Genomic DNA, 23201 nt, shown 5'->3' with positions numbered 1-23201 from the left:
AAAATCAAAGTGAAAAAATTATGCAGCAGACTAGTCCATTTTGCTGAAATTTCATTGCATCAACTCAGAATGGTACTCAGTAATTTGTATGACCCCCCACGTGCTTGTATGCATGTCTGACAAAATCGCTGCATGCTCCTAATGAGATGACGGATGGTGTCCTGGGGTATTTTATCCCAGATCTGGACCAGGGCATCACTGACCTCCTGAACAGACAGAGGTGCAACCTGATAGCGTCGGAAGGACTGAAACATAATGTCCCAGAGGTGTTCTATTGGATTTAGGTCAGGCAAGTGTGGGGGACATTCAATGGTATAAATTCATGAATCCTCCAGGAACTGGCTACATACACTCACCACATGAGGTTGGGCATTGTTGTGCACTAGGAGGAACCCAGGACCCACTGCACCAGTGTAGGGTCTGACAATGGGTCCAAGAATTTCAACCCAATACCTAATAGCAGTAGGGGTGCCATTGTCTAGCATATGGAGGACTATGTGTCCCTCCATGGATATGCCTCCCCAGACCATCACTGATCCACCACCAAACTGGTCATGCTTAACAATGTTACAGGCAGCATAGCGTTCTCCACGGCTTCTCCAGACCCCTTCACGTCTGTCACATGTGCTCAGGGTGAACCTGCTCTCATCTGTGAAACGCTGAGTGACACTTTTTGGGGAAAAGTGACACAAAACAGTGATCAGTGCTAAAAAAAATGCACTGTCACTGTACTAATGACACAGGCAGAGAAGGGGTTAACATCAGGGTCGATCAAAGGGTTATGTGTGCTCCTAGAAAGTGCTTTCTAACTGTGTGAGGGTGGCCTAACTGGAGGAAGACAGAGATCCATGTTTCTGCTTAGCAGATACAATAGACCTCCATCTTCCTCTCTGACAGAGTGGCGGTCTGCCATTTTACATAGGCAGACCACCATTCTGCCTCTCCTCTGAACGTTCGGTGGCTCCCAGTGGACATTGTGTCCGCCAGACCCGCTGATTGGCACCAGCCAACAACAGGTGCCGTGGGGCAGTCCTTAAGTCCTTAAGTGGTTAACAAGCAGCAAAATAGACTTAAAAGAAGCCAACCCTGACCTCTCTAGCTGCTTTTAATGTGAAGTAATCTTCTAACAGAAACACCTGCTGTGTGTTCACATTAGGGGGCTGACAGCCTGCCAAGATTATTTTCTATTAAGAAACACAATGCCTGTGTTGGGAATTTTGAAAATTATCTTTTTAAAATCCTTATGGATACAGAGGTGAATGAGGACTTGTAATAAAGTGCTTTATCCACATATTCAGACAATGTAAATACTTTAGCGTGCATGATTTGGCCACAGGTTCACTTTAAGCCTTGACTAGAAATGATTTAGTAAATGACTATAAACATAGTTTTCTGTTGTTATTTTACACCTATTTAAAACTAGGGATGGGCTCTTTGTTCGAGTCAAATGTAAGTTATAGCAGAATGACGGGCGCAAAGTGGTTAAGTTATCCTGACTGGGCGTCATATTATTATTATTATTATTATTATTATACAGGATTTATATAGCGCCAACAGTTTGCGCAGCGCTTAACAAAATGAGGGCAGACATTACAGTTACACTACAATTTGGAACAAAAGGAATCAGAGGGCCCTGCTCGTTAGAGCTTACAATCTAAAAGGGAGGGTCAATTGATACAAAAGGCAATAGCTGTGGGGGATGAGCTGATGGAGCAAGAGAAACAGCGTTATTAGTTAGTAGCCGGGTAGGCTTCTTTAAAGAGAAGGGTTTTCAGGGATTGTCTAAAGATGGATAGATTAGGGGACAGTCGGACAGATTGGGGTAGAGAGTTCCAAAGAATGGGAGAAGCTCTGGAGAAATCCTGGAGGCGAGCATGGGAAGAGGTGACAAGGGAGCTAGAGAGCAGGAGGTCTTGGGAGGACCGAAGAGAGCGGCTAGGTTGATATTTTGAGATCAGGTTAGTGATGTAGCTGGGGGCAGAGTTGTGGATGGCTTTGTAAACTGTTGTTAGCACTTTGAATTTTATTCGTTGGGTGAGTGGAAGCCAATGAAGGGATTGGCAGAGAGGGTTGGAGGACACTGAACGGTTGGTAAGGTGGATAAGTCTTGCAGCTGCATTCATTATGGATTGAAGGGGGATAATCTATGTAAGGGTAATCCAATGAGGAGGGAGTTGCAATAGTCGAGGCGAGAGATAACCAGGGCGTGAATTAAGAGCTTGGTGGTGTCATTGGTTAAAAAGGGCCGTATTCTAGCGATGTTGCGGAGGTTAAGGCGGCATGATTTGGACAGGGATTGGATGTGAGCCTGAAAGGACAGTGCAGAGTCCAGGGTTACCCCTAGCACCCTGGCATGTGTGGAAGGACTAATAGTTATTCCATTGATCTTGACAGAGAATTCCGGGGAAGGGGCACGTAGAGGAGGAAATATTATGAGCTCGGTTTTAGATAGATTCAGTTTGAGGAAGTGGTGAGACATCCAGGCTGATATGTCTGTTAGTAGATCAGTGATGCGGGAGGAGACTGATGGGGTGAGCTGAGGGGTAGAGAGGTAGATTTGGGTGTCATCAGCATAGAAATGGTAGTGGAAGCCATGGGAGGCTATTAGCTGACCCAGGGAGGAGGTATAGATTGAGAATAGTAGTGGTCCAAGGACAGAACCTTGGGGGACCCCAACAGTAAGAGGAGTTGCAGAGGAGTAAGTGGAATTGTAAGTGACACTGAAGGTGCGGTGAGATAGGTAAGATTCGAACCAGTGGAGAGCACAGTCACGGAGACCGAGCAAACTGAGTTTTTTGAGAAGGAGGGGGTGGTCAACAGTATCAAAGGCAGCCGAGAGGTCCAAGAGTAAGAGTATCGAGTAGTGACCATTGGTTTTTGCTGTTAGTAAGTTACATAGTTACATAGTTACATAGTTAGTAAGGTTGAAAAAAGACATCAGTCCATCCAGTTCAACCTATGCATCCAGTTCAACCTATGAATGCGTGTGTGTGTTTGCTTTTAATCGTACATTGTATACCCCTGTATGTTGTGGTCTTTAAGGTGTCCATCTACTAGTTTTTTGAAACTATCGATGCTCCCTGCTGATACGACTGCTTGTGGAAGAGAATTCCACATCCTTACTGCTCTTACAGTGAAGAACCCCTTACGCACTTTAAGGTTAAACCGCCTTTCCTCTAGTTTTAGTGAGTGGCCACGTGTCTTATTGTACCTCCTTTCTCTGAATAGTTTGTTCCTTATGCTCGGGTCACCAGTACAGTATTTGTACATTGATATCATATCCCCCCTCAATCGTCTTTTCTCCAGAGAGAAAAGGTTCAGTGCTTGTAGTCTTTCCTCATAGCTGATGTCCTCCATTCCCCTAATTATTTTTGTTGCCCTTCTCTGGACTTTCTCCAGTTCCAGCACATCCTTCCTGAGGACCGGTGCCCAGAACTGGACAGCATACTCCAGATGTGGCCGGACCAGAGTCTTGTAGAGTGGGAGAATAATCTCTTTATTTCTGGAGTGAATCCCCTTTTTTATACATCCCAGTATTCCGTTGGCTTTGCTTGCGGCGGCTTGGCATTGCATGCCACTGCCAAGCTTGTTGTCTACCAGTACCCCCAAGTCCTTTTCCATCTTAGACTCACCCAGAGGTTCCCCCCCTAGTGAGTAGCTTGCTTTCTGGTTTCTGGCACCCAGGTGCATTACTTTACATTTTTCAACATTAAACCTCATCTGCCATGTAGTTGCCCACCCCGTTATTTTGTTCAGGTCTGCTTGCAAGGTTTCCACATCCTGCATAGAAGATATTGGCATGCCTAATTTAGTATCATCTGCAAATACTGAGATTGTACTAGATATCCCCTCCTCTAGATCATTTATGAATAAATTAAACAGGATTGGTCCCAGGACAGAACCCTGGGGGACCCCACTTTCCACACCCGCCCAATCCGAGTACTCCCCATTAATCACCACCCTCTGTACTCTCCCCTGGAGCCAGTTCTCTATCCAGGTACTCACCTTATGGTCCATACCTACCTTCCTTAGTTTGTACAGTAATCGTTTGTGGGGAACGGTGTCAAAGGCCTTTGCAAAGTCCAGATACACCACATCCACAGGCTTACCTTTATCTAGGTGGCTGCTCACTTCATCGTAGAAGGTTAATAGATTGGTTTGGCAAGAACGATTTTTCATGAATCCATGCTGATTACTACTTATAATACCAGTTTCATTACTAAAGTCTTGTATGTGGTCCCTTAATATCCCCTCCAAAATTTTGCAGACTACTGATGTTAGGCTGACCGGCCTATAGTTACCCGGGATATATCTCGGCCCCTTCTTAAATATTGGTACCACGTTGGCTTTTTTCCAATCAGCTGGCACCATACCCGTCTGTAAACTATCCTTAAAGATCAAGAATAATGGTCTGGCAATCACCTGGCTGAGCTCATTAAGAACCCTCGGGTGCAAGCCATCCGGTCCCGGGGATTTATTTATGTTAAGTTTCTCTAGTTTAGCTCTAAGTCTATCTTCTGTTAACCATGGCGGCACTTTCTGAGGTGTATTATTGGCCTTACAAGCTGGGTTTGTGTAGCCCCCCGATTCTTTTGTGAAGACTGAAGAGAAGAAATTATTTAACACTTCCGCCTTTTCTCTGTCCTCAGTGGCCATATTTCCCTTATCATCTTTTACGGGGCCAATGTGTTCTGGCCTCGCTTTCTTACTGTTTATATACTTAAAGAACTTCTTAGGGTTCTTTTTACTCTCCTCCGCTATATGTCTCTCGTGTTCTATTTTAGCCGCCCTGATTTCATCTTTACATTTCTTATTACACTCTTTGTAATGCTTAAATGCTGCCAATGACCCCTCAGTCTTGTATTTTTTGAAGGCCTTTTCTTTAGCACTAATATACATTTTTATGTTGGAGTTTAGCCATCCAGGGTTTATTTTTGCTCTTTTAAATGTATTTCCCTTTGGAATGCACTGGCCAATCCCCCTGTTTAGTATGCTCTTGAAGCACTCCCATTTTTCCTCCGTGTTCTTTGTTTCCAGGGTTCTATCCCAATTGATATTTTCTAGCAGCGAGCGCAGCTTTGGGAAATTGGCTCTTTTGAAATTCAGTGTCCTTATATTACCCCTCAGCTTCCTATTACTGTAATTAATACTGAAACTTATTGACCTATGGTCACTGTTTCCTAAGTTGTCCCGTATTTCTATATCCGTGATCAGGTCTGTATTGTTGGTAATCAGTAGGTCAAGTACCGCATTGTTTCTTGTCGGTGCATTCACCATCTGACCCATAAAATTGTCCTGCAAAACATTTAGGAACTGCCTAGCCTTGGCTGAGTGCGCGGTTCCTTCTGCCCAGTCTATATCTGGATAATTAAAGTCCCCCATTATAATGACATTTCCCATCCTTGCTGCCAATCCTATCTGTAAAAGGAGGGCCGCCTCACCCTCCTCCCTCTGGTTGGGGGGTCTATGGCATACGCCCAATATTAACTTCCCCGCCGTGCCATCCCTTTGAAGCTCTACCCATAGGGATTCTGCCTCATCCATAGCTCCATTATTAATATCATCCCTCATATTTACCTGTATGCTGTTCTTAATATACAGACATACCCCTCCCCCTTTTTTACCTTCTCTATCTCTGCGATAAAGGGAATACCCCTGAATGGTCGCCATCCAGTCATGGGAGCTGTCAAACCAAGTCTCAGTTATCCCCACAAAATCTAAGTCCTCCTCAAACATCAGCAGCTCCAGCTCTCCCATCTTGTTGGCCAGGCTTCTGGCATTGGTATATGAGCCTCGTAATTTTGATGTTTTTAGGCTGCTCTCTTGATTTTTCCCCGTACCCACCCTGGGTATAGGAGCTCCGAACACCCTACCGCTAATGCCCCCATTTCTGCCCTCTGAAACTTTCTTTCCACTGGCTAATTCTACATCTGTACCCTCCCCCCCATTCCCTAGTTTAAAAGCCCCTCTAACTTTTTGGCCATCCTCGCACCCAGTACGGCTGCACCCACCCCATTTAGGTGCAATCCGTCCCTACCAAAGAGCCGGTGACCGACTGAGAAGACGGCCCAGTTCTCCAGGAACCCGAAACCCTCCTTACTACAAGTTTTAGGAGAGAAGTTTCTGTGGAGTGTTGCCGGCGAAATCCAGACTGAAGGGGATCAAGGAGGTTATTCTCAATGAGGTGCTTGCTCAGGCGGTTGTAGACTAAACGTTCAAGGAGCTTGGAAGCAAAAGGGAGTAAGGAGATGGGTCTTAAGTTATTAAGATTGGAGGGGTCTAGTGAGGCTTTCTTTGGTATGGGAGTTACTAGCGCATGTTTTAGAGAGCTGGGGAAGATGCCAGTGGAGAGGGAGAGGTTGAAGATATGAGTTAAAGAGTGTAGGATAGAGTCAGAGGGTGACCGTAGTATTTGAGAAGGAACAGGGTCCAGGGGGCAGGAAGTTAGGTAGGCATTAGAAAAAAATTTAGTAACTTCCTCTACAGTAGTTGGGTTAAACAAGAGAAGTATTGATTGTGCAGGAGGACAAGGTGTGTAAGGTGAGGGAGATATCTTTAGTGTAAAAATCTCTTCACGAATTGTATCGATCTTATTTTTGAAGTGATTGGCAATCTCTTGGGCAGTGAGTAAGTTAGTGGGTGGAGGCAATGGAGGACGAAGTAGAGCGTTGAAGGTCGAAAAGAGTTGACGGGGACTGTGTGAGAGGGTGTTAATGAGAGTGATAAAGTAGGTCTGTTTGGCAGTGTGGAGGCAGGAACTGTATTTTTGGAGGGCAGATGTATATTGACTGAAATCTTGCTGTGACTTAGTCATATGGCGTCCAGCAGAATAAGCGGTTATCAGTGGTGCGGTGTGTCACACTAAAACACTGCCTCTCTGATCCCCGTAAAGAGCCTATGATGGAGGCTCTTTACCATGTGACCAGCTGTGACCAATCATAGCTGGTCACATTGTAACCAGGAAGCACAGTTTATCCACTTTTCGGCTTTCCTCAGTTCGCACTGACAAGGTGCAAGTAAAGGAGAGCCAATTGGCGGCTCTCCCAACAGGGGAGGTCTGCGCTGATATTCACTGCATTGATTATTAGTGCAGACCCATCAGGGATGCCCACTAGAGCCCATTAGGGATGCCCACTAGAGCCCACCAGGGATGCAAACCCATGCCACTAGGCATGCCAACCTGTGGCCACCAAGGATCCCAATCAGTGTTCATCATAGATGACAATCAATGCCTATTAGAGATGCCAATCAGTGCCCATTAGTGATGCATGTCAGTGCCCCCTCATCGGTGCTGCCTATCAGTGCTTCCTCATCAGTGCTGCCTATTAGTGCCATCTATCAGTGCCCATCAGTGCCACCCATCAGTGCCCATCAGTGCCACCCATCAGTGCCGCGTATCAATGCCCATCAGTGCCACCTATCAGTGCCCATCAGTGCCGCCTATGAGTGCCCATTAATATTGCATATCAGTGCCATCTCTCAGTGCCCATTAGTGCTGCATATCAGTGCCCCCTATCAGTGCCCATCAGTGTTGCATATCAGTGCCTCATCAGTGCCGCCTTATCAGTGCCCATCAGTGCTGGCTCATCAGTGCCTGTCAGTGCAGCCTCATCAGTGCTTACTTATTTACAAAATGTTATAACATTAACAAGGAAAATCTTTTTTTTTTTTTAATTTTTCGGTCTTTTTTTATTTGTATAGCAAAAAAGGAAAAACCCAGTGGTGATCAAATACCGCCAAAATAAAGCACTATTTATGGGAAAAATGATAAAAACTTTGTTTGGGTACAGCGTTGCATGACTGCACAATTGTGACAATTGTCAAAATGGGACAGGGCTAAAAGCTGAAAATTGGCTAGGCAGGAAGTAGGTGAAAGTGCCCAGTATTGAAGTGGTTACATTTTGGCGTGGGGTTCCCCTTAAAATCATGCCTGACCCGAAGGGCCTGGGGGGGACCCTACACTATTTTTTTCATTTTTTTTACCTGTATTGCTGGAAGCCAACAATACATTACAGCCACGAGCAAGTTTACATTACATTTTTTCCTTTAGAAATGTCAGTATTGCTGCAGCAGGCTCCATACATCGTACATATGTGCCACTTTACAGACACGTTAAGGGGACCCCCCAGGCATGATATTTAAAAGAATTCTTCATTTTTATTGTTTCAATTAAGGCATCAATAAAATCACTGCTCCTTTAAAACGATAATTTTAAGAAGAAATGTTTGCATTGATACGTGTCCCCCAGGGTAGTACCCTGGTCCCCATACACTTTTTATGGCAATATCTTGCATATAACCCTTTAAAATTAGGACTTTTGAATTTTCATGTTCGTGTCCCATAGACTTTAATAGAGTTTGCTAGAACTTTTCCCCCGTTCGAGATGTTCTGGTGCAAACCAAACAGGAGGGTGTTTGGCTCATCCCTATTTAATACTAAGGTAATTAAAAACATTACAGTAATACCATATCTGTAGTACATCTTTTATATCTTTATTTCTAATTGTAGTTTATCATGTAAGAATCTGTATGTACTTTGTGCATGTGTGAAATAACATATTACATACATGTGAGCAGAGTGTGAGCAGAGTGTGTTGAGCTTAGATATGTTCTTTCATTTTCAGCCAACTACTTCAACTTACAGATAATAATTTACTATATTTACCTGGATTTAAAAGAAGGTAATGATAGCTAATTATAATATGTGAAGCTGAATATAATAAAAATTGCAACCACATTAGCAAACATAAAAAAAAAAATGAAAGTATGAGATTTGTAGTTTTATGTAATCAATACCAGTAATAATATAATAAGTCCCCTCCCATTACATACTTAGTGTTAAAAGCCCATGCATAAAAAATTAGAAAATGCTTGCTGCAATGTGGTGGGGGAGGAAAAAACACAGGGAAGCAACCTTGTAAAGCTTTCAGCATATTAATAGACCTTTTTGTAAACATAGATATTTGTTCTTAATGGTAAAAAATGTAATTTTTTTCATTGACAGAGAATCTGTAATTTAAGGATTTTTTTTATTGTAGACGTTCATTGATAATTTTTGTATTTAGATAAATAAGTGCAGGTAAAAATATTGTTTGAAAAACATATAGTTTGTCATGTTTCATTTGTTGAATTTTTAAGAACAGTGAAGTAGCTTTAATGGCTTGATTGAAAAGCTACAGTGAGTATTTATTTGTGAAATATTTTGATTTATCGGAGATCAAATCAGTTCACTAACTTGTAGACTTCTTGTATGTTACCAGGTGCTTACCTACTACTTCTATTGTCTTACTAACTGTAGAATATGCCGGGACAAAATGTGAAAAAATGGACTGGTGCACTCACATATACAACTATGCAATCACATATGTAGTATGCTACTGATTTTACTAAGAAAAAACGCAGAATTTATTTTTTTATATATTTTTCAAACTGTACTTTCATTGTTCTAACTTTCCTTATCAAATAATGGGCAATTTTCCTACAGCATTACATTAAGAACTGAACTTTTTAACCTTTGGGGCCTGTGTGTGCTTAGCTTGTAACATCTATATACTTTTTATAAACTGTAACATGCTGGTAAAAATAAATTATGGTTGTAATTAATTATATAAAAATATTTAAAGTTCAGGTTTCCACTGGAATAGTTTGATGTTTTAACCTAAAAATATTTTCTACTTGATTTAGATGTTGAAAGTATTGCAAAATGTTTAATTCATTTTTAATTTGAATGAAGATAGTTTGCTGAGCAGTATTTGAAGAAAATATATACTTTAAATACTGAATAACACAGGTATACATGTATAGATTGGAATGGCATATGAGCTCAAAAGACCTGCTTTTAGGAACCAGATTTACTATGTAAGCTTTATGCTCTTTGAGAAGCATACTGTATTTTGAGTTGCAGAATGCTGTCAATTTAAATCTAGGGTCTTGGGGTAACAGTACAGCAACTCCCACAGCTTCAGTATAGTAAGGCTTATTAATGCTCTTTATACATTGTGTATTAGGATGTATTATGTAGAGCCTTCTTGTACAGCAGTACAATAAGGCCCCATACTGTATGAATTATGAATAATGTATGGATTTTTCTTTTTATGACCTAGAATCATGAATTTGTGGATGAGCAAACGTATGAGGAAAACTGCATGGAAGTGTCTACTATAAATAAACCAAGAAACCACAGTCCCTCTTTGTCTTCACAACATGACAGAGGAAGCTTTTGCTGTACTAGACGGAATAAAAAGAATCTGCGCATTCCGAATGCTAATATTACAACATGCAGCCACCATGGAAGCCTTCAAGAGCTTAGTGCTATCCAGATCCAGCATATGGAAAGAACTCCTTTGTCCAACAGGTGATACTTCATTGTCTACAACTTAAAGTCTTGGTCATACTTTTTTTAATATTATTATTATTATTCATTTTGACATTATTTCTTGTATTATCCACAATGGATTAAGAGGCATGCACAACTGGTAGCAATACTAAACATAAAGTACAAATAGCAAAGCATAGCACTCCATCCAGAAGATTCATACTGTCTTTACAAATGGTGACCAAACATGTTTTAGGCCAGTCTGTTGACACCCAAAACCAATATTTACTGGGCAACCAATCTGCTAATGTATGAACAAAACAGCGTACCCATTGACCTTAAATTCCCATGTTTTACCCTTTTAGTCACACACTTTTATGACTTCAGCTGGACTTAGCAAAACAAAGTGACTATACTTGACCTGATAGTTGCCAGTAAGATAAACTTATTATTGAAACAGGAATTTTTAAATATTTTAGAATTCACTGAGACACTTTTGTTCCCATTTTTGCCTAAATGGAACTTCGAATGAGTTGGGCAGAAGTCTCATGGTGCTCATCGGTGGTGTGGTAATCTAAACAAGTGTGGGCATTTCACTCAGCAATTACTGTATGGTCAGAGTGATGTAAAGTTATAAGTACTATCATGATCCAATATGTGCTGCTGCTTTAGCAGTGATTGCAGCTTACTAATAGGGATGATCGAACCAAACATTGGCTGTTCGAAATTCGGCCGAATTCTGAACTTTTTGCGGTAAAAGTTCGGGAATTCGGCCACCAGAACCTCCCAAAATGCAATGGGACAGAAACTGGGCTTTAAAAGCCCGTGATTGGCCCAGAAACATCAGTAAAATGTGATTGGAGTGACTATGGGGTCCAGAGGCCAATCAGGAGTGAATACACCTCCCATACGCCCCCCAGTATATAACATAGCCCCGCCAAAACTCTAGCACTGTAATACAGAGGCTGTGGAAGATAGTGGAATCATTTGTGTTTCTCCTGCTGCTTGTAAAGCTCCAGTGTCATTTTGCAATTATTAGTGTGAGGAAAGGGATATGCAGTGTAGTTAGGGTACTATATACCACTATAGTTAGATTCAAAAATCTAGTTTTTGTAGGGATAGCTTTAAGTGTCAGGGTGACCGTAGTGTAGTTTAGGTGAACTGACTCTGCCATGTCAGGGTGACCGTAGTGTAGTTTAGTGTGAACTGACTCTGCCATGCCAGGGTGACCATAGAGTAGTTTAGTGTGAACTGACTCTGCTATGCCAGGGTGACCGTAGTGTAGTTTAGTGTGAACTGACTCTGCCATCCCAGGGTGACCGTAGTGTAGTTTAGTGTGACCTGACTCTGCTATGCCAGGGTGACCGTAGTGTAGTTTAGTGTGAACTGACTCTGCCATCCCAGGGTGACCGTAGTGTAGTTTAGTGTGACCTGACTCTGCCATGCCAGGGTGACCGTAGTGTAGTTTAGTGTGAACTGACTCTGCCATGCCAGGGTGACCCCACTATGCAGATTCTGGGTTAGGGGTATACATATATATATATATATATATACACACACACACACACATATATATATATATATATATATATATACCCCTATACAGAAGTTCAAAAAAAAACGCCTGAAAAACGCCCAGGTGTGAAAGGAGGGTAACACCATCCCTGCGCTACTGAAATTCTAATAAAAATAATCTGTTTTTGTTTTCTGGTTCTGGACATGCTACAGAGCTGAAACTTCACAGGTACACTTTTTAGACCCCCCCCCCCCCCACACACACACACACTAAATCCAAAGAAATCTAATTTTTTTTTTCAATAATTTTTTCAAAAATTGGCTTTCTATCAAAAACGACAATTTTTAAGAACTTTTTCTTGCCTGATTCATAGTCCCTGGGGCATGACCCAGAACCCTATGCACTTTTTAGGGGCATTTATTGGGTTTTAGGGCTTCAAAATTGTGTTTTTTGATTCCAGAAGTTCGGGTCCCATTGATTTCAATGGGGTTCTGGAATCCGAAACGGGAAATTCGGGTGTTCTGGTCGAACCGAACTTTTCAAAAGTTCGATCATCCCTACTTACTAATTCTTAGATGTGATGGCTGTATTAGTTTCCATTTTTATGCTTTCTTTCTTCTATTTTCATCCATGGTGATCCAGCCAGTAAGTCTGTTGTTTAATTTATCAGTTTACACGGATGAGACAAACTACCTAAAGTGATACTAAAGCCCCATTTTTTTTTGTTTAAAAATTAAAAACATGTTATACTTACCCCCTCTGTGCAGTGGTTTTGCATAGAGCAGCTCTGATCCTCCTGGCCCCTCCCTCCTGCCGAGTGCCCCCACAGCAAGCAGCTTGCTATGGGGGCACCTGAGCCAAGCCGAGCCACTGCTCTGTGTGTCCATTCCGATATGGATCCAAAGAAAGTGGCAGTGCCCTCTGTGGATGCCTGGAAATCCCTGGTGAATAAGGCACTTTCCTTCTATAAGGGGACTTACGCTAGTCAAGGGGCACTTCATAAATTTGATAAAGTATGGAGAGGATGGGATGACTACCCACACACTGTTTCTGATTGATTGTTTTTATTTTTGGGCATAATTCCCGTTCTGTAGGATGCCCATATTTAATTAAGTGACCTGTAAGTTATTTGTCCTAACTGTATGCATATATATATATGTATATATGTAAGGTTTTCCGATCTCTGCTTTGTATAACAAAATGTATAGTATTTCATTTTCCTCTGGAGTATCTTACTGTACTGTAGGTGGGTTGTGTATCCTTACTTTCTGCTAGGATGCGGAGAGTGCTGTACAGGTCGCAGGTATAATTTGTATAACCCCACCCCCTTTTTTTGTTCTGTGTTATTGCTTTATTTCTTGCTTGTACTGATTATCATCGACTGTATGTAGTGGTTGTATTTTTGTTCGACATGCAGTCTTTGCATTGTATTTTTTAAATAACTGGTAAACAGTAAAAATAATTTTCAAAAACAAACAAAAAAAAGTTAGCACCTCTGCCCTGGCCATCCATACCACACATCCTGCATATCTATCTGCAAGAGTACCTGCCCATAGCATTTAGAGATCTGGGAGCCGTCATCTGTGTGGGTCACCCAGGGCCCTGGCTGTGGGAATGGATGGATGTCCCCCCCTCAGGAAAAGTTAACCTGGCTTTTAAATCTAATACGGCTGTAACAATCACTCATCATCAAGTATGAAACGAAAAGTATTTATGACCTCCTCCTATTATACCCCTGAAGAAAGGATTGAACTCTTCCTGGAACGAGTCTGGATCGAGAGGAGATGTTGTCACTAAGTTTAAGTATATGTTTTTTGCATTTTCAGCCATATCTGCTCATACATATTTTTAACCATGAATATTGCTAACTACTTTTTAATGGATGAAATAAATATATGGTTTTATATAAATTATCCCACTGGTTTTGAAGTTGCCTTACAACAACCTTTCCTAGGGGTTATCACTTGTTTTTATATGCAATTGGGGATTTTGACAACCAATATACGGTTCTCTTTGGTGGTTTTCCTACATTTCCAACTGCTGTAGCAAAGGACATGCAAAGACTCAAGGGATTGCTAGATGAAACAGGCATACAAGCAGGAAGTGCCATGCAAAATGATTTAGCACATACAGTATGTGTGCTTTGCACGTTTACCACTGTACAGGCTAAGCATCTAGCATTTATTTTGGTCCTTCAAGGGAGCTTGAGAATAAAGTATAAACATTGGGTTGTGGAGGGGGAGAAAGTGGCTTTAACTACACATCACTAGTCAATTGGCACCTTCCCCAAAGTTAAAATTATGTAGAAAAAGGGTGGGGGGGGTATCTAGAACTGCCCACTGGGGCAGAGATAGAACCAAGGGGTATTTAAATGTGTCACTCACACAAAAATCTTGACAAGTTGTGAACTTACTTAAAAGTTGATAGAGAAAATGTATTCAACATATATTAAAAACAGACAAACATACATGGTATTGCAGATTCATATACATATATTGTAAACAAGACCAACAGATGATTATATTTGGATGAGCCCAAAAAAAAGTGGGACTACATGTAAAACGGGGAGTTGCTGGAACTACGCGTTTTGCTCTGAATGCTTCCAGCTGTTTCAAAATATTCTCAATACATATAGAAAATCTACAGAATAAATAGTATAGAGATTAGGACATAATAAATACATTTATTTAGTACGAAACACTTTTTATTTCATCTGAATATACTCAAGTTTGAAAACAAAAAAGTATACATCCATCAATCAAGGAAACAAAAAATAAAAAATAAATATTTTTGACCTCTGTTAGCACAATGTATCTATATTTACCATATTATTAAGTTTTTATCCCAAAAGAGTCTCAAGAGGAAGGAAAAAAGGATTGATAAAAGTCCAATATTCAGCCTGATGAAGCATTCAGAGCGAAACGCGTAGTTCCAGCAACTGCCCATTTTACATGTAGTCCCACTTTTTTTTTTGGGCTCATCCAAATATAATCATCTGTTGGTCTTGTTTACAATATATGTATATGAATCTGCAATACCATGTATGTTTGTCTGTTTTTAATATATGTTGAATAAATTTTCTCTATCAACTTTTAAGTAAGTTCACAACTTGTCAAGATTTTGGTGTGAGTGGCACATTTAAATCCCCCTTGGTTCTATCTCTGCCCCAGTGGGCAGTTCTAGATACCCCCCCTTTTTCTACATAAAGTATAAACATTATGTCAGCTGAAATCTCAGCGGCTAAAAAATTGACTCGCATAACTCTCGAAACAGAAAATGGTAGTATAACAGTCTAACATGTTTAATAGAAAGGATCAGCCAGAGGGTGCTTTGTTTTGGGTTAGAGAGGACTTGTGCAAGAAGGAGAGGGGCAGATTTGAAGTTTAACCCCCAGCACAATTCCCCTCCCAAAGCACACCCAAACACATATCCTTTAACCCCCCACCCCTCTCAAATCAAGGATCCCATCCTGGCTCCATCTTCCCCCCCGATTCCATCCAAACTCTATTCACCACCTCGATCCTATCTGAGCTTCATTCATTCCCCTGATCCCATCCCGACTCCATCCATGACCTCAATCCCATCCTTGCTCCCATCTATTCCCAGATCCCATCCCAGCTTCATCCATTCCCCCGATCCCATCTCGGCTCCATCCTCGACCCTGATCCCATCCTGGCTCCCATCCATTCCCCGATCCCATCCCAGCTCCATCCATTCCCCGATCCCATCCCGGCTCCATCCACCACCCTGACCCCATTCATACCCCACCACCCTGATTCCATCCCAGCTCTCCATCCATTTCCCCGATCTTATCCCTGCTCCATCCACCATCCTGATCCCATCCTGGCTCCATCCACCACCCTGAGTCCATCCCAGCTCCATCCACCACCCTGATTCCATCACGGCTCCATCCACCACCTCAAACCCATCCTGACTTCATTCATTCCCCTTATCCAATACCAGCTTGATCCATCCTTTGCCCAATCCCATCCCCACTCGATCCACCACACTGATCCCATCCTGGCTCCATTCACCACCCTGATCCCATCCCAGCTCCATCCATTTCCCCAATCTTATCCCCACTCCATCCACCATCCTGTTCCTATTCCGGCTCCATCCACCACCCTGAGTCCCTCCCGGCTCCGTTCACAACCCTGATTACATCACAGCTCCATCCACCACCTCAAACCTATCCTGGCTCCATTCATTAATCTGATCCCATACCAGCTTCATCCATCCTTTGCCCAATCCCATACCCACTCGATCCACCACCCTGATCCCATCCTGACTCCATCCACCACCCTGATCCCATCCCAGCCCCTTTCATATCCCTGATCCCATCCCAGCTCCATCCACCACCCTGATCCCATCCCAGCTCCATCCATTTCCCCAATCTTATCCCCACTCCATCCACCATCCTGTTCCTATTCTGGCTCCATCCACCACCCTGAGTCCCTCCCGGCTCCATTCACAACCCTGATTACATCACAGCTCCATCCACCACCTCAAACCTATCCTGGCTCCATTCATTCCTCTGATCCCATACCAGCTTCATCCATCCTTTGCCCAATCCCATACCCACTCGATCCACTACCCTGATCCCATCCTGACTCCATCCACCACCCTGATCCCATCCCAGCCCCTTTCATATCCCTGATCCCATCCCAGCTCCATCCACCACCCTGATTCCATCCCAGTTCCATCTATTTCCCCGATCTTTCCCCGCTCCATCCACCATCCTGATCCCATCCCAGCTCCATTCACCACCCTGAGTCCATCCCGGCTCCATCCACCACCCTGATTCCATCACGGCTCCATTCACCACCTCAAACCCATCCTGGCTCCATTCATTCCCCTGATCCCATACCAGCTTCATCTATCCTTTTCCCGATCCCATCCCAGCTAGATCCACCACCCTGATCCCATCCCGTCTGCATCCACCACCCTGTTCCCATCCTGGCTCCATCCACTGTGGCAGGCTGGGGAGAGAGTTGCGCCAATGCACTAGCCTGCTCAGTGCACTGTGGGTGTGGGGTGGGGGGGTTACTGCACCAGAAGACACACACTCGGGTTACTGCACCAGAAGACACACTCTAGTGACGCCACTGAACATAATAGGACTGATAAACTGCATTTAGGCTCCATGCATACTAGCTTAAAAAAATGCTGTTGCTAGGAGCATTTGACATTTCCATATCAAACCCTTAGGGAGGGGAAGGGGGGGCACCGGGCATGCTGGGTTGATCATACGGTTGATCATTGACATCATACGGAGCAGGCCACCATCATACATAGCAGTTTATTTAGCCGCAGTTAAAAAGAGTGGAGCTGTGGGTGCGGATCTCCTTTATTTTTAGTTCAGGTTAGTGGCTGGCATTCATCGTGATTGACATTTGATCTACTTCAGGGACAATATTTTCTTTAATATAGGACCTTTCAAAAACTGGCCGTGCAAATTGTGATTCAAAGTGCGACAGCACTGATAGTTGAAAATCGGCCTTGGCAGAAAGAGGGGAAAAGGGCCCAGTAGGCAAGTGGTTAAATCTTTTATGACCAAAATCATTGTCATACTGATGCCCAGGCCAAATGTTCCAGCATTAACATCCATTGGTTAAGTTACCAATATCTCTATATGTTTTTTTTATATTTAGTATAAAGTTTGACTTAAAAATTGTTTAGTTTTTTTATAGGTTGACACATGTGCAAACATTTTATATTTTATTCAAATATTTTAAATACTTACTTGCAGTGTTTTCCTTTTCATAAATTATTTTTTATTCACTTGCAATGTGTCTTTGAACTTGTTAGAAAATTTGACTACTCCAGAAAGCGTCAATTCCCTAGCACAGCCTCCTTCCTCCTTACACCTCAAAGTCTTCTCCTCTGAGAGAGTCTAATTATACTCTGTGCTGGCTCTGTTCCTCCACCCCTCCCTTCACCTCCCTACATAATATTTTATGTAGCTGCAAGGGAAGGAGCAAGGGGGAATATTAGTGTAGCATTTCACTTGAATTTTGAGTCTGCTGGGGCTGTAAACATCCAAGATGGAGGCATCCAGCAGCAGTCTCAGCGCTTATGGAAGTCTGCAAAAGGGAGGCATTTAAAGGGGAAATAACATGCATAAAATATGTTCAATGTACATATGACCTTTGGGGAATATTGTTGTTAAATGAATCGTCTGGTGACATAATCTCTTTACATATACCTCACTTAAGAAAAACACTGCAGCCTGGAGGTGCCATTGTTCATCTTCTTCAATTTTTTATTTTTGTAAATTTAGCCGCCAGCCTTCACAGTTATGCAGAATATGAGGGCAAGTGGAACAACAGAGCTGAGAAGGGTCAATAGGGAATGAATCTCCTTTTCCTGGTTATGCCTATTTTGCTACTTATGTTAAATATCAAATTATTGGTGATCTTTCTAGGTCATCATCCACAACATACATAAATGTTTGCACACTTAACTCAAATTAAGAGCAAATGTGTGAAGTTTTAGACAGGATTAGTAAAGAGGGAATGGGATCAATGCCACATTAGGCTTATCTATAATGCATGGGCAAAATCTCACAGCAACAATGAGATTGCTAATCATTTGCATAGATGATATTCATACAAAACTGTGATTAAAAAGAGAAGTGTAACTCCACTTTTGTTGAGAAAAAAACATTCCCCTCAGAGGGATTTTAACAAACTTTGTTGCAAATTCCTACCTTTTCTTATTCTGAAGAAATCCCTGTTTGTTCCTCTGTGCCCCTGTGCAGAATGAGTCTAATGGGAGTGGTTTCATAATTATCAATCTGCTGCAGAAGCTGCATGGCACTACTGAGTAAAGCTTTTGGGCCTGCATCCCTTTAGACGTGCTCCTATTAGGAGTATCTCACCAAAAATTACATTCTTGTTGCAGGGGATGCCTGAAATCTGACTTGTATCTTAGTGCAGACTTCTGGGAAAATTGGTGAGCCAATCACACAAGCAGGAAATTATGTTTCTGGGATGTGGTCAGTACACATTCTTTGTACAGAACATTTCCAGGTAGCCATATTTCAGTGCATTTTCAGAAAATTACAGCGGCTGCAGATTGAAAAGGATAGGTCACTTTTAATAGCATTTAACTACAATTTGGCTTGTGCCGCAATTGTATATGTTATATTATTTTTTCTTTATTCATTTTTCCTCACAAAAGTGGAGTTATCCTTTAATAATTTGGGTGGATCTGTACATCAGACAGGAGGTGATGGGTAGTAAGGATTAACTAAATACTCTCTGTACTGTACATACACTGTGGGGTTGATTTACTAAAATGGAGAGTGCAAAATCTGGTGCAGGTGTACATGGTAGCCAATCAGCTTCTAACTTCAGCTTGTTCAAATAAGCTTTGGCAAAACAAAAACCTGGAAGCTGGTAGGTTTCTATGCAGAGCTGCACCAGATTTTGCACTCTCCTATTTTAGTAAATCAACCCCAATGTGTGTGTGTGTATTGGGGTGATATAGGATGCTATAAATGATTGAGCAGCCCCAATAATAAAAGGGTCAATTTAAGCAAACAGATCCAGGAAATGTGCGTTTTAACTAGATTGTAATAGCTTGAATGTTGAATTTGGAGAAATGACCCTTTTTCGCCTGTTTTACAGTCGTTCCAGTCTAAATGCCAAAATGGAAGAAGCTATTATACTAAACTGTGAGCCGCCATATGTCACCACAGCAGTAATAAGTGTCCCAACGCCGCCATTGACAACCCCAGAGGAAGATGGTAGACCAGATCCACCGGACTACTCACAAAGGAACATTGTAAGGGTGTCAGCTCTATAAGACCTGCTCAAAGAGGATTTTTTTTTAAGAACACAAAAGCTGCAGTCATCCCAGAAAGAAATAAAAACAGTCAAAGCTTCCCAAGATTTTCAAACAGTAAATTATTTGCATACTAATAGGACAAGACAACCATATTTGAATAATGCAATGGGACTGAATAACAGATCTTCCAACTGAATATCCGTGTGACTACATACATGAGCACAATGAAAGATTGCCCATTGAAGTTTTCCTCTTTTTTCCTTTTCTTTCCAAAAATGCAACATTTTTATATGAAAAACATAAAAAAAAAGCCTAAAATGAACTCTTTTGGAGTACTAAAAACAGCATTATGGCAATGGAAACATTGTGATTATGTTTTCCCCAGAGGAAACATTGAACGTTCCATAGAGTAATGAGTATGAAAGAACGTGCAAAGCAAGTATTTGTACTTATTTAAATGACATCTGTAATGCATGCAGCTATTCTTCAGAACAGGGATTTTGGTAATTGAGGCTGTTTCGACCAAACATTATTTTAGAAAAAGAGCCTTTCAATGCGTTTGCAACAACTGGATGAATAATGTTTACAGTTACAAAACAAAGACAAAAAAAAAGCATTTTAGGAAAAGAACAGTATTTATAAAATCAGTTGCATTATGTGTTGTAAAAATATATATATTTTTTTTTTTGATGATGTTGTTTTATTGTTGGTTTATCTTGTTTTGCAACAGCTGCAATAACTGTGTGTTTGCTACATCAAAAGTCTGTATTTATTTTCTAATTTTTAACATTTAGCCGACAAAAGTATGTTTTGACACTGGGAAATAATATCTGTGCATACAGATTGATATTTCATTCTGTTACTTTGTGTTTATTAAAAACGAAAACATGCATTTGAGCAAGGGTAATAGCTATATTAGCTCAGTGGTATTTTTTCTACCAGAATGATTTTTAAAGAACCCTGAGTCTGGAAACTGCATGATAACTGATTGTAATTGGTCTTGAATGCTTGCAACGTTACGCTTATTATTTTGTAGTGCTGGTGGTGTCGATATTGATGTTTAACAATAAAGTCAAAAAATACTGTATATTTGGGATAAAGTCATTGTAAGAGAAGAAGCCCCATACTAACACATAAACATTTATATGAAAGATACTCTTCAGAATGCAAGTATGTGTTGTTTTTTTAAGCTTGGGCTTATTCGATAAGCTATTCAGAATTGCATCTATCTTTTTACTTATTTTTAAAGCCTAACTTCACCCTCCCCTCCTCTAATTAACTGCTCTCATACAAAAAAAATACAAATTTACTTAACTGAAGCCATGGTCACATGATGATCCTTCTCTCTTCTTCTGTTTCCTTTCTGGGGTTCTTCTTCAGGTGCCACATCACTGCCTTCTTGATATGAACGCCTCCTATTGGTGGAGGCAAAGCCTCCAGTGGCCAAGTCCTCTTTCATTCACTCTAGAGGCAGGAGAACTCATGGGGGCGGTAAAGAGACCACTGCCCAAGAAGATAAAAAGCTGAAAAAAATATTTGGTCCCCAGGCCAGAAAATTACCTTGGCTCTTAGAGGAAAATGTGACTTTGATCCATTACACTGCATGATGGCTTAGGAAGAGATGTTTAGAATCAAAACTGAAGAGTAAGGTAATTGATGCACAGTACACTATTTAAATTTCTCTTTTTTTCCTGTAGTTAGGCTTTAAATATCTTACATATTTTTTAGCTGCTAGAAGTTGCACATCTCTGTTGGTTTTTAACTGCATATTGAATAAGTCTGCACCATGCATGTTGTAAAGAAAAACTTGGCCATTGCCCTACCATTGCTTATAGCAGACAAGAACAACTTGTTTTCAAATTTGTCTTATCACACTATGAAGTTAAGCTGGCCATAAATTAATCTTCTTTTTTTGATCAGCCAGCAAGCTGAAAAAATTAACGGATTCCCCCATCCACACAAGTGAGGTGGATAGAGGAATATTCTCTGCTGTGTTATTGTGTTCTGACAGTGGGACTCCTCTGCTATCAGAATACACTGATCAGTGGCTGCAGCTGCTGCTGATTGACACAAGTTCTCCAACATTCCCATTCAGTCCATAGTTGTCAAGGTCTTACCTTGCCCTCCTGTTGGCAGCCATCTTGGACATGTGCGGACTGCTGCCTCTTATAAACTCTGATTGTATCATCACTTGTCTGCTGCTTGGGTGTCACACAGTGATGAAGCTGCACACCTGACCATATCATCCAAATGATGGGTTGCAGTCCTTGCCCTTGCGTTTGTGCTCCAAGGTGCATCACTGCTAGCAGTCTTCTGTTCTCCGTGTTCCTCTGTGTCTGACCAGGCTTGGCTCATGACTCTTGTGGCCCTCAATCCCACATCTGCAGATGACCTGGCATCGGCAGACTACCCACTTCTGGACTCGACCCCGGCTTGGATGACTACCTGCTTCTGGACTTGACCCCGGCTGTACCTAATCCTTTCTCTTGCTGTGCATTTAGTGTTGTTTGCTCCAAAAAACTGCCTTTTTTTTACCGGCATCTCCATGTGGTCTGGTTTCCTGGCTCCCTGACAGTACTCAAAGGGCCATGAACCCTGACGATGCAGGCACTCCCGAACTCACCTAGCTGGTTACCAGGCTTGATCAACAAGATCACCTTTTGGGTCAGGCGTTGCAGACATTGTTTGCACGCACAGCACACCTTGCTCCTGGTGCTGCTAGGCCAGTGGTTCCTCCTGCTGTTGCTCCTTGTGCTGCTCCTGTTGCCACTCCTGCTTCTGCAGTTTGCAGCTGAAGTCACTGTTAACAGAGGGATGATTGGTTCAGCCCCCCTTTCGCAGCATTATGGGGATGAACCGAGTCAGTGTCGTGGTTTTCTAAAACAAGTGGGCATTTATTATGAGATGGTTCCTTGGGTGTTTCCTTCTGATAGGTCCGAGGTGGGCTTCCTAATCTTGTTGCTCTTGGACAAGGCCTTGGCGAATCCCTTATGAGAGACCGATAATCCTGCGATACTCGATTACCTGAGTTTTGTTGCCTCCTTTCGTAGGGTATTCGATGTGCCTGCTCGCTCTGCCTCTGCTGCAAAGCTGCTCCTGTCCATTCAAAAGGGTATATGAACTGTTGCCGAGTATACCATTGAATTTTGTACCTTGGCAGCAGAGGTTGGCTGGAATAATGAGGCTCTGGTGGCTGTCTTCTTTCATGGTTTCTCCGATGCATCGAAGGATGAGAGCGCAGCCAAGGATCTCCCTGACAAGCTTGGGGCTCTCATTTCCTTCCTGGTTTTGATCGATACCAAGTTCAGGGAGAGACCATTGTTTAAGGAGCGCCTGAGGAAGCCTCCTACCAGATTGGCTCTAAGATTTTCTTTCCCACCCATTCCTTCCTCACCTCCCAGGCCTCCTGTGGATGGTGCGTCTGGCTGTGAACCTATGCAGCTGGGGTTCAATCGCCTTTCTGAGGCTGAATGGGCCCTTAGGAGGGGGGAGGGCCGGTGCTTTGGTGGGCATTTCCTGAAATCCTGTCCAACCCGTCCAGGAAATGCTCACACCTGAATTTCCTCATCCCCGGTTTCCC

At 42.2% G+C, this 23201-nt stretch overlaps 1 protein-coding gene across 1 annotated transcript in view; it reads left to right on the top strand.

Annotated features, from left to right (window-relative positions):
* Positions 1-20852, top strand: part of KCND2 (potassium voltage-gated channel subfamily D member 2) — a 558992-nt gene extending 538140 nt beyond the window's left edge. The window contains exons 5-6 of the mRNA XM_082255657.1: positions 10103-10353; positions 19462-20852. Coding sequence (XP_082111783.1) covers positions 10103-10353; positions 19462-19639 — 429 coding nt within the window. The 3' untranslated portion in view covers positions 19640-20852. The remainder of the gene's footprint in view (positions 1-10102; positions 10354-19461) is intronic.
* The last annotated feature ends 2349 nt before the right edge of the window (positions 20853-23201 follow it).

The sequence above is a fragment of the Pelophylax lessonae genome, assembly GCF_965119305.1.
Source record: "Pelophylax lessonae genome assembly, chromosome: 4".
Classification (NCBI taxonomy): Eukaryota; Metazoa; Chordata; class Amphibia; order Anura; family Ranidae; genus Pelophylax; species Pelophylax lessonae.
This window is presented reverse-complemented; position numbering and strand designations above follow the sequence as displayed.